General features: G+C 43.1%; 1 protein-coding gene across 1 annotated transcript in view; it reads left to right on the top strand.

Moving 5' to 3' along the window:
* Positions 1-415: 415 nt before the first annotated feature.
* Positions 416-13,547, top strand: part of LOC130284387 (bile salt export pump-like) — a 93,583-nt gene continuing 80,451 nt past the window's right edge. Inside the window, exons 1-5 of the mRNA XM_056534683.1 lie at positions 416-681; positions 794-881; positions 6,666-6,799; positions 11,110-11,281; positions 11,377-11,501. Of these exons, the coding sequence (XP_056390658.1) occupies positions 431-681; positions 794-881; positions 6,666-6,799; positions 11,110-11,281; positions 11,377-11,501 (770 nt within the window). The 5' untranslated portion in view covers positions 416-430. The remainder of the gene's footprint in view (positions 682-793; positions 882-6,665; positions 6,800-11,109; positions 11,282-11,376; positions 11,502-13,547) is intronic.

Here is a 13,547-nt window from a genome sequence, read left to right as displayed (position 1 = left end):
CATCGCGAATCGCATCCCGGCCAGAGGCGGTATCGCAGCGCCCCGGGCCCGGAGCGCTGCAGTGAGAGGAGTGTAGCGAGCGCTCCGGGGAGGAGCGGGGACCCGGAGCGCTCGGCGTAACACTTCTATTATTAGTCAATTCTTCATGTACCTTTTTAAAGGTGGTTGTGCAGCGAAAACTAACTTATCCCCTATACACAGGATAGGTGATAAGTAGCTAATCGCTGGGGTCTGACCAATGGGACGCCCACCCAATCTCCTGCGCGGTGAGCCGGCTCTCTTGCTGCACAGAGTGGGAGTCAGCATGCGCCCTCCATGTATCTCTATGAGAGAGCCAGAGATACCCGAGTACAGCTAAACAGATAGATATGAGACAGATAGATGTGAGGTAGATGATAGAAAGATAGAAATAATTGACTCATAAATTGTGATGTGTCTCCAGTTTAGGTTTGCCTCTTGCTCAGAGACCTGCCTGATGGTCTTTGGTGGCCTTGCTGCTGTGATCCATGGTGCCGCTCAGCCGTGTATGTTGCTTGTCTTCGGCATGATGATTGACACATTTATATTGTATGATGTGGAGTTACAAGAGCTCCGAGATCCCAACAAGACTTGCATCAATAACACTATCATGTGGACAGAAGGCTCCTATTATATAAGTAATAATCAGACAATAAGCTGCGGGTAAGAGATACAATTATCCATTATATTAATATACACTTACTGATATCTATCATTGTGCTATGTGCGACATAATTATACATGAAGTCTGATTTCTTTTATTATTTCCTGACAGTACGCTGGATATTGAATTAGAAATGACTAGGTTTGCTGCTTACTATGCGGGCATTGGGTGTGCTGTCCTTTTTCTTGGATATATGCAAGTAAGTGTGATGGTCAGAGGAGCACAGAGGTAGTTAACCTTAAATTATAATGTGATGCAATAACACAGAACTTCCAGTGTGATTACTTTAGTATGAAAAGCATGTAAAGAATGTATGTAAAGAGGTTTTACCTGAGTGGATACAATTGTGGCAGACTACTAGCTTTAAGAAGTATTAGGTTTGTATATGCGTTAAAGCCCCAGATGTAAAACTTCTTTTAATGTATCCTAAATATGTATATCTTTTTTTTCAACCATCACATTACGTAAGCAGTCTTCTTGCATGTTCTAGAGCAGAAGGAGTTGAGCAGATTGATTATATATATGTAGTTTGTGGGAAAAGATTCAGTATAACTTGTTATGTATAAATTAAAATTTTAGCTCATTCTGGGATTAGGAGTCAGTGATTAACATCTCTGTATTCATGCTTATATAGAGAAGGCTGTCAGTCACAAAATGATCCTGCCCACTGGACACTTAAAGGAGTACTCCAGTGCACACTTTTTTTCATGTTATCCCATCCGGGCTGCAAAATAAAAGAAAACACACTTTCTCTTACCTGCCAACGAGCCCCCGGAGCTCCGGTACAGGTGTTCGGTCCCTGGGCTGTATTCTTCTTACGTCTTATTAGCCCGGCACGTCACACGGAGCTTCAGCCTATCACCGGCCGCAGCGATGTCCCGCCTCGGCCAGTGATAGGCTGAAGCTCAGTGTGACGTGCCTCTTCACATATTTGGAGCTTTGTGTATGGCCTGATGTAAAAGTTACAAGGGAGAGATCAGAGTTAATATAGAGAGATCTATGCACTAAGGTTAATAACATTATAATATAAGTAGCTTTATTATATTTTTGACACCATACACTGGTTGTTTCTGTCACCAGACAATCCCCACCTGGAATATGCTGTTTAGTTTTTGGCACCTGTTCATAAAAGGGACATTATGAAGATACAAAGAATAAACTAAACTAATAAAGGGCATGGGACATCTTAGCTAGGAAAGAATTGAAAGAAATGAAAAGAATTACATTTGTTTAGTCTTGAGAAGAGACTTTAAGAGGGGATATGATCAAATTTAACCAGTTGCCGTCTAAGGACTAGCCGGCTTGTCCTGAGACAGCAACTGTTGCTCCCAAATTGGGCCCGCAGCATACCAGCTGGCCCCCAGCTGATTCCTGTAGCTGGGGCCGGTGTAAATAGCCGACATGTGGCGATTGCCGCGGGCGGCTATTAACCCTTTAGATCCCGCTGTCAAAGTTGAGAGCGGTGTCTAAAGGAACATTTAAACCATTCCTGTTTGTCCAGTGGGATGGATCGCGGGCAAGCGATGCACTGCTGAGGTAGCTGAAGGGCTTACCTCATGTCCTGTGCTGGCTGCTGCGCTGTGAATGATTAAGCCTGGCAGAACCAGGCTTTATCAATTGAGCACAGAGCACACAGATCAATGTGGTTCTATAAAACCACATTGATCTGTATGAGGAAACTAATGATTCCTCCTAAAAGTCCCCTAAGGGGACTAACTGTGTAAAAAAAACAAAAAAAAACTGTTGAATAAAAAGTTAAAAAAACAAAACATAAAAAAACACCCATTAACCCCTTCCTGTACTGTGATGTCACAGTACAGGGAGAATACACACAGTGATGCTGCAGTACATTGATAATATACACAGTGATGTCACAGTACAGGGATGATACACAGTGATGTCGCAGTACAGGGGTAATATACACAGTGATGTCACAGTACAGGGATAATATACACAGTGATGTCACAGTACAGGGATAATACACAGTGATGTCGCAGCACAGGGATAATATACAGTGATGTCACAGTACAGGGATAATATACACAGTGATGTCGCAGTACAGGGATAATACACAGTGATGTCGCAGTACAGGGGTAATACACACAGTGATGTCACAGTACAGGGATAATACACGCAGTGATGTCACAGTACAAGGATAATACACACAGTGATGTCACAGTACAGGGAGAATACACACAGTGATGTCGCAGTACAGGGATAATATACACAGTGATGTCACAGTACATGGATAATACACACAGTGATGTCACAGTACAGGGAAAATACACGCAGTGATGTCGCAGTACAGGGATAATATACACAGTGATGTCACAGTATAGGGATAATACACAGTGATGTCGCAGTACAGGGATAATATACACCGTGATGTCACAGTACAGGGATAATACACACAGTGATGTCACAGTACAGGGAGAATACACACAGTGATGTTGCAGTACATTGATAATATACACAGTGATGTCACACTACAGGGATAATACACAGTGATGTCGCAGTACAGGGGTAATATACACAGTGATGTCACAGTACAGGGATAATACACAGTGATGTTGCAGTACAGGGGTAATATACACAGTGATGTCACAGTACAGGGATAATATGCACAGTGATGTCGCAGTACAGGGATAATACACAGTGATGTCGCAGTACAGGGGTAATATACACAGTGATGTCACAGTACAGGGATACTATACGCAGTGATGTCACAGTGCAGGGATAATACACAGTGATGTCACAGTACAGGGATAATACACAATGATGTCACAGTACAGGGATAATACACACAGTGATGTCACAGTACAGGGATAATACACACAGTGATGTCACAGTACAGGGATAATACACACAGTGATGTCACAGTACAGGGATAATACATACAGTGATGTCACAGTACAGGGATAATACACACAGTGATGTCACAGTACAGGGATAATACACACAGTGATGTCACAGTACAGGGATAATACACAAAGTGATGTCACAGTACAGGGATAATATACACAGTGATGTCACAGTACAGGGATAATACACACAGTGATGTTGCAGTACAGGGATAATACACACAGTGATGTCGCAGTACAGGGATAATACACACAGTGATGTCACAGTACAGGGATAATACACAGTGATGTCGCAGTACAGGGATAATACACACAGTGATGTCACAGTACAGGGATAATACACAGTGATGTCACAGTGCAGGGATAATACACAGTGATGTCACAGTACAGGGATAATACACAGTGATGTCACAGTTCAGGGATAATACACAGTTATGTCACAGTACAGGGATAATACACACAGTGATGTCACAGTACAGGGATAATATACACAGTAATGTCACGGTACAGTGATAATATACACAGTGATGTCACAGTACAGGGATAATACACACAGTGATGCCACAGTTCAGGGAGAATACACACAGTGATGTCACAGTACAGGCATAATATACACAGTGATGTCACAGTACATGGATAATATACACAGTGATGTCACAGTACAGGGATAATATACACAGTGATGTCACAGTACATGGATAATATACACAGTGATGTCACAGTACAGAGATAATACACAGTGATGTCGCAGTACAGGGATAATACACACAGTGATGTCACAGTACAGAGATAATACATACAGTGATGTCACAGTACAGGGATAATACACACAGTGATGTCACAGTATAGGGATAATATACACAGTGATGTCGCAGTACAGGGATAATATACGCAGTGATGTCACAGTACAGAGATAATACACACAGTGATGTCACAGTACAGGGATAATATACACAGTGATGTCACAGTACAGGGATAATATACACAGTGATGTCACAGTACAGGGATAATATACACAGTGATGTCACAGTACAGGGATAATACACACAGTGATGTCACAGTACAGAGATAATACACCCAGTGATGTCACAGTACAGGGATAATACACACAGTGATGTCACAGTACAGGGATAATATACGCAGTGATGTCACAGTACAGGGATAATACACACAGTGATGTCACAGTACAGGGATAATACACACAGTGATGTCACAGTACAGGGATAATACACACAGTGATGTCACAGTACAGGGATAATACATACAGTGATGTCACAGTACAGGGATAATACACACAGTGATGTCACAGTACAGGGATAATACACACAGTGATGTCACAGTACAGGGATAATACACAAAGTGATGTCACAGTACAGGGATAATATACACAGTGATGTCACAGTACAGGGATAATACACACAGTGATGTTGCAGTACAGGGATAATACACACAGTGATGTCGCAGTACAGGGATAATACACACAGTGATGTCACAGTACAGGGATAATACACAGTGATGTCGCAGTACAGGGATAATACACACAGTGATGTCACAGTACAGGGATAATACACAGTGATGTCACAGTGCAGGGATAATACACAGTGATGTCACAGTACAGGGATAATACACAGTGATGTCACAGTTCAGGGATAATACACAGTTATGTCACAGTACAGGGATAATACACACAGTGATGTCACAGTACAGGGATAATATACACAGTAATGTCACGGTACAGTGATAATATACACAGTGATGTCACAGTACAGGGATAATACACACAGTGATGCCACAGTTCAGGGAGAATACACACAGTGATGTCACAGTACAGGGATAATACACAGTGATGTCACAGTACAGGCATAATATACACAGTGATGTCACAGTACATGGATAATATACACAGTGATGTCACAGTACAGGGATAATATACACAGTGATGTCACAGTACATGGATAATATACACAGTGATGTCACAGTACAGAGATAATACACAGTGATGTCGCAGTACAGGGATAATACACACAGTGATGTCACAGTACAGAGATAATACATACAGTGATGTCACAGTACAGGGATAATACACACAGTGATGTCACAGTATAGGGATAATATACACAGTGATGTCGCAGTACAGGGATAATATACGCAGTGATGTCACAGTACAGAGATAATACACACAGTGATGTCACAGTACAGGGATAATATACACAGTGATGTCACAGTACAGGGATAATATACACAGTGATGTCACAGTACAGGGATAATATACACAGTGATGTCACAGTACAGGGATAATACACACAGTGATGTCACAGTACAGAGATAATACACACAGTGATGTCACAGTACAGGGATAATACACACAGTGATGTCACAGTACAGGGATAATATACGCAGTGATGTCACAGTACAGGGATAATACACACAGTGCAGGGTTAATATGCAATTACAGAACAGTACAGGGTTAAAATTCACTACTGGGGGGGGGGGGGGTAGTGAGGATTGGCAGGGGTCAGGGCACAGTGCTTATAGTGTTACCTGTGTAACCTGCCAGCCATGCCATTGTCCACTGTTCCCCTGCACTCAGGTCCTTCATCTGACCCCAATAGGCCTCCGTATGGACGGGGCGACGGGGCTGAACAGGAGGCTAATATCCCTCAGTGTATGGCAGTGTTTGCCAAGCAGGATATCTACAGACATTTCAAAACTACAACTCCCAGCATGGACATCCTTTAGCTGTCTGGGCATGCTGGGAGCTGTAGTTTTGCAACAGCTGGATGCACACTGCTTGGGAAACACTGCTGTATTGAGGCAGTGAAGGGTGAATTGCGTTTCACCCCATTTGCGTTTCACCCTGTGCTGTCCGCACCCCCCCCCCCCCCCCCCGCTCGTCACTAGCAATGCCACTGATCTTTACAATAAGAACTGTGAACTTTTGGAACAGTCTACCTCAGGAACTGGTGACATGGTTGAGGGATTCAAAACAGTGTTAGACACATTCCTAGAACAAAATATTGCAAATGCAGAAGCAGAAATACAGAGCCATTACCCCTACGTAGCTATGTAATTTGTTACTGAAATGTTGATATTTCAGTCTTTTTTTAAATTATTCATTACAGATTTGCTTTTGGGTAACAGCGGCTGCCCGACAGATTCAGAGAATTAGGAAGCTTTACTTTCGTAAGGTGATGAGGATGGAGATCGGGTGGTTCGACTGCACATCAGTTGGAGAGTTGAACACCAGGATGTCTGAGTAAGTTATATATATATGGTATAGAAGGTATTGAATGCTGACACTCTATACCAGTAATCTCAAACTATGGCTCTCCACATGTTGCAAACTTCAACTCCCAGCATGCCCGGACAGCCGACGGCCAGCCGTCCGGGCATGCTGGGAGTTGAAGTTTGCAACATCTGGAGGGCCACAGTTTGAGATCACTGCTCTATATAGTGGTGGTGGAAGCATACTGTTTGGGAAACACTGGTTTACAGTATGGCTCATAAGACAGACCACAAAGGGTTAATGGGAGGAGTAGCAGTTGCAGCAGAGCCAAGTTTGACATAGTAATAGCAGCTTTAGGGTAAAGTCACACGTAGTGGATCTGCAGCGTATTTCACGCTGCAGACATGCTACTGACTGCCCTTCGAGTCAGCCCCCTACTTTGCCCATGTGTCCTGTTTGTCTGCTCATAGAAGCAATATACGAACAGACACAGACCGAGCTGCGAGTTGCACGCGCGCATGCGCAGTGTACTTGTACTTTGCGGTCGCTCCCTCTGCTAGTGCCGCAGTGTCTGTGAGTATGCTGCACAGGGCGTATGCGACCTGCAGCTCAGTCTGTGTCTGCTCATAGCGGCATATTGCTGCTACGAGCAGACAAACCAGGACACATGGGCAAAGTAGGAGGCTGACTTCAAAGGCGGTCAGTAGTGTGTCTGCAGAGTCAAATACGCTGCAGATGTGCAATGTGTGACCTTACACCTTTGCAAACACGAACGGCAAAGAGACATTTGTGAAAACAATTGGGGAGATTTATCAAAACCTGTGCAAAGGAAAAGCTAACCAGTTGCCCATAGCAATCAGGTTGCTTCTTTTATTTTTAAAAAGGTCTCTGAAACATAGTTACATAGTTCATAAGGTTGAAAAAAGACCAGAGTCCATCAAGTTCAACCTATATCTCTAATGAGTCCCTACTGAGTTGAATTGATCCAGAGGAAGGCAAAAAAAAAAAAAAAAACTCATCTTAGAGGCAGTAATTCCTTCCCGACTCCAAATATGGCATCAGAATAAATCCCTGGATCTATGTTCTGTCCCTATAAATCTAGAATCCATAACCAGCAATGTTGTTACTCTCTAAAAATGCATCCAGACGCCTTTTGAACTCTTTTGCCGAGTTCACCATGATCACCTTCCCCAGGGAGAAAATTCCACAGTCTCACTGCTCTTACAGTAAAGAACCCCGTCTGTGCTGGTGTAGAAACCTTCTTTCCTCTAGACGTAGAGGATGCCCCCTTGTTATAGATACAGTCCTGGGTATAAATAGATCATGGGAGAGATCACTGTATGGTCCCCTGATATATTTATACATAGTTATTAGGTCGCCCCTAAGCCTTCTTTTTTCTAAACTAAATAACCCTAATTCTGATAATCTTTCTGGGTACTGTAGTCCTCCCATTCCCCGTATTACCCTGGTTGCCCTTCTTTGAACCCTCTCCAGCTCCACTATATCTTTCTTGTACACTGGTGCCCAGTACTGTACACAGTATTCTATGTGTGGTCTGACTAGTGATTTGTACAGCGTTAGAATTATTTCCTTGTCGTGGGCATCTATGCCCCTATTGATGCACCCCATGATTTTATTTGCCTTGGCAGCAGCTGCCCGACACTGGTCACTACAGCTAAATTTTCTTTTCCACGTCAGTCGTCCCAAGTGTTCTCCCATTTAATACATAATCCCAGCCTGGATTTTTCTTCCCCATGTGCATTACCTTACATTTATCAGTGTTGAACCTCATCTGCCACTTCCCAGCCCAAACCTCCCACCTATCCAGATCCACTTGTAACAGTGCACTGTCCTCTATTGTGTTCACCGCTTTACAGAGTTTAGTATCATCTGCAGCGATTTCTACTTTACTATTCAACCCCTCTACAAGGTCATTAATGAATATATTAAATAGGACAGGACCCAAGACTGACCCCTGTGCTACCCTCACTAGTAACAGTCACCCAATCAGAATAAGTACCATTAATATCACCCTCTGTTTCCTATCACTGAGCCAGTTACTTACCCACTTACACACATTCTCCCCCAGCCCAAACCTTTTCATTTTATGCACCAACCTTTAATGTGGAACCGTATCAAATGCTTTGGAAAAATCCAGATATACGACATCCAGCGATTACCCCTGGTCCAGTCTGGGACTCACCTCCTCATAAAAGCTGATCAGGTTAGTTTGACAGGACTGATCCCTCATAAAGCCATGCTGATATGGGGTCATACATTTATTTGTATCAAGATATTCCAAAATAGCATCTCTTAGAAAACCCTCAAACAATTTACATACAACGAAGGTTAAACTAACAGGTCTATAATTCCCGGGGTCACCTCATGACCCCTTTTTAAATATTGGCACCACATTTTCTGTGCGCCAGTCCTGGTGAACAGTCCCTGGCACTATAGAGTCCTTGAATATTAAAAATAGGGGTCTCTTTATTACATTACTTAATTCCTTTAGAACACGGGTAAATGCCATCTGGACCTGGCGATTTGTCTATTTAGATTTTTTGTAAAAAAGCAATCTTAGATTCCGGGTACAGGATATACACAAGGCAAGGACTCAGGCTCAGTTTTTGGGGTACAGAGTGGAGCTAAATCTACAATAAGCAATCAGCAGACTTATAAACAAGGTTCCAGGTGCTGGCTCCAGAGTACAAATCACAACAATGTTCCAGAGGGTATAGGATAAGGTTATATCAGTATTAAGATATAAGGGTACAGGCAAAAAGATTTGATTCCCAAAGCTCTTTTCTAGAATGAGGAAATAAGGGGTTGGAATACAGGTAAAGGTCCAGGACAGGGTTCAGGCTTACATTTGGGGTTCCGGTTTTAGGCATAACCCCCATTAGGGTTTACTCATTACCCATTATTTGATGTCCAGAAAACAAAAGAAAGATACAAAGCTGCTGTGGTTGGCTGCAGCAGATATATACCCCGAAACTCCAAGGATTCGGGCTTTGTTAACAGAAACACAGAAAAAAAAATGCTATACCAAATGGGCTGTGCTCTAAAACACATGGGCTCCAATATATGATAAAAGCCACATCGACATATTTATTAATTCTGCCATTACAGGGGTATAAGATGTCTGATCGCGGGGTCTTGCTGCGGCACCATGATCTCGGCTGCGGCACCCTACACATCCGGTGCACGAAGCGAACTTCGTTCCATGCCAGAAGACTGGCGATACGGGGCGAAGCCTCGCGACGTCACGGTCACGCCCCGCTCATGACGTCACTGCCATGCCCCCTAAATGCAAGTCTTTGGGAGGGGACGTGACGAGCCTCCGGCGCTCCAGCGTGGCACCCGACGCTCTAAACGGATGCCGGGTGCAACAGGGGTATATTGCAGATGTCTCCAGCAGCGGGACCCCCGCGATCAGACATCTTATCCCCTTTGGATAGGGGATAAGATGTCTAGGGGCGGAGTTCCCCTTTAAGATGCAAGTGTAGACTTCATTGAGTTATTTATTGGAAAAACAACATTTGTCACCACTGGGAGTTAATCCACTGCCTACATTTTGTACACGATATATAATGTGGAAAGAGTCCTTAATTCATTTTGCAGTCAGATCCGTATATAATACTTTTTATAATTCTCTGCAGCAAGTATGCAAAAAAGTGATCCCCCCCAGAGGAAAAATGATCTTACTGGTTGCATGTAGCATATACTACAACCTATTCTCCATTCTGGTTTCAAGTCATGATTTATGGGTTATTCAAAGGTTGAATATAAACTTTCATGGCAACTGATGGCACTGGAGAAGCAATTTCCATTCTTTTGGCACAAAGCAGTAAGTTTTGAAAACAAGTCAGCATTGCCTTAAAGTGGTACTCCGCTGCTAGACATCTTATCCCCTATCTAAAGAATATGGTATAAGATGTCTGCTGGGGTCCCCCATGATCTCCCACAGCACCCAGCATTCTAAACAAACACCGATGTTTCCTGCGGCAGTGGTCGTTACTTCAGACCATGCCCCCTTTATTCGTGTCTATGGGAGAGGGCGTGTTGGTCAACACGCCCCCTCCCATAGACATGAATGGAGGGGGCATGGCGTGACGTCACGACCACAGTGTCCAACTCCAAGTGTTCTGAACAAAATGTTCAAACTGCTGGAGCACCGGAGTACCCCTTTAAAGTATAGGAAACAGCTGGATCTCTACTAGGAGAACCAATACCTTACAAGAGGCTCATACTAGCAATGAAGGCTTTTGCTCTTATCTTCTCTTATTTCATTCTCCTAAACGGATATGTATGATAAATACTCTATTTCTTCTTCACCACAGTGATATCAACAAAATCAATGACGCCATTGCTGACCAAGTGGGGATCTTTATCCAGAGATTTACCACATTTTTAGCCGGGTTCCTTTTGGGATTTGTTAATGGATGGAAGTTGACTTTGGTGATCATAGCTGTGAGCCCGCTCATTGGTGTTGGAGCTGCCCTGATGGCCCTGGTAAGATGTCTTCTCCTTCATGACGCTGGCCAACGTGTCCCTTTGTTTTCTGAGCAGGGTGTATTTGCTTATTTTACTTATCCTTTGTTTTATAGGCGGTCGCAAAGCTGACGGGCAGAGAATTACTGGCCTATGCTAGAGCCGGTGCAGTTGCTGATGAAGTTCTGTCTGGAATTAGAACTGTAGCAGCATTTGGCGGAGAATTGAAAGAAGTGGACAGGTTTGTGACCCATTTAACCAATAATACTGTTATGGAACTTAAAGGGGTACTGCGGCCCTAGACATCTTATCCCCTATCCTGACGCTGGGGACTCCCTCAATTTCCTGCAGCACCCTGTGTCATCTGCTGCACAGAGCGAAGATCGCTCCGTGTCTGATGATTCACGATACAGGGGCCGGAGTATTGTGACATCACGCCCCACCCCCAATGCAAGCCTATTGGAGGGGGCTTGACGGCTGCCACACCCCTCCCATAGACTTGCATTGAGGAGGTGGGGTGTGACGTCTCGAGGGGGCAGAGCCATGATGTCACAATACTCTGGCCCCTGTATTGTGAGTCATCAGACACGGAGCGATCTTCGCGCGGTGAGGCTGATGACAAGTGCGCGCTGCAGGAGAGATTGCGGGGGTCCCGATCAGGCATCTAGACATCTTATTCTTTGGATAGGCGATAAGATGTCTAGGGCCGGAGTACCCCTTTAAGAAGAGAGTTTCTCATTCATGATCCACATCGATAAAATGTTTCACACTATGGTGGACTATGCAGGCTTCTAGGTTTTATCTATAGCTAATTTATTTCAGTGGAAACCATGTAATGCTTCACCTCTCCTGTAGTGGTGCTGTAGCTACATTGAGCAGGTTACTAAGTTTCCCACCATGTTACATGTAAGGGCAAGTTCACACCAAGACTGTGCCGTCCGTTACATGTATATGTCAGCAACCTGTAAGTACTTAAGAGTGGTGTATTATATAGTGTACTAAGACTTACTTTGCCCAGGTCATAGAATTCAATGGGGTCCATACCTGTCTGTGTCCATATATGTTGGCTTTATATATATATTTTTCCGTCATGTATATGTCATGAAAGGCGCAATATTGATGTGAACCCTTCTTCTAAAACAAGATTAGTGTTGGGCGCGAGTATTCGCATTTCAAATTTTTATCACGAATATAGCAAATTCACGAATTTGCGAATATATATTCGCTATATATTCTAAATTACTAATATTCTCTTTTTTCGCATATGCGCATATTCCTTCTTTTCACTTGTGGGCCAATTAGAATGATGCAAATACACTTGTCAGAGGTTATCAACAACACCCCTAGCAACCAATAGTAAAGTTGCCCACCCCCTCACTGTTTTCTTCCTCGAATTCGCGAATATGCGAATATTCACATATGCGAATATTCGCATATGCGAATATAGCGAATAAGTGAAATTCACCAATATAGGATGAATATTTGTCTATATATTCACAAAATTTCGCAAATTCGAATATGGGCAATGCCGCTCATTACTAAACAAGATTATTTAATGCCTACAACCTCTGTAAGACAAAAGGAAACAGTTCATCTCTCTATGCACTATAAGACAGGATTTCATTTCTAAATGGCATATACCTGAGTGAAGGAGTTAAAGGGGTACTCCACTGAAATTTTTTTTTTTTATCAACTGGTGCCAAAAAGTTAAACAGATTCGTAATTTACTTCTATTAAAAAAATCTTTATCCTCCCAGTACTTATCAGATGCTGTATGATCCACAGGAAGTTTTTTCTTTTTGAATTTCCTTTCTGCCTAACCACAGTGCTCTCTGCTGACACCTCTGTCCATTTTAGGAACTGTCCAGAGCAGGATAGGTTTTCTATGGGGATTTGCTTGTACTCAGGACAGTTCCTAAAATGGACAGAGGTGTCAGCAGAGAGCACTGTGGTCAGGCAGAAAGGAAATTCCAAAGAAAAGAACTTCCTGTGGATCATACAGCAGCTGATAAGTACTGGAAGGATTACGATTTTTTAATAGAAGTAATTTACAAATCTGTTTAACTTTCTGGTGGCAGTTGATTTAAAAACAAATGTTTTCCAGTGGAGTACCCCTTTAATGTATTTTCTGCACACATGCACAGATAGTGTTAGCCTACACTGAGGTGTTGTACGGTAATCCCCCCTATTAATGAACCCAGTGGAGGCAAGCTCTGTGTATACATCACTTGTATGCCTCATTATTACAACAGAGACTTCTACTGTATACCTTGTGCAGGAATGTTAG

Source organism: Hyla sarda, chromosome 8, assembly GCF_029499605.1.
Source record: "Hyla sarda isolate aHylSar1 chromosome 8, aHylSar1.hap1, whole genome shotgun sequence".
Taxonomy (NCBI): Eukaryota; Metazoa; Chordata; class Amphibia; order Anura; family Hylidae; genus Hyla; species Hyla sarda.
This window is presented reverse-complemented; position numbering and strand designations above follow the sequence as displayed.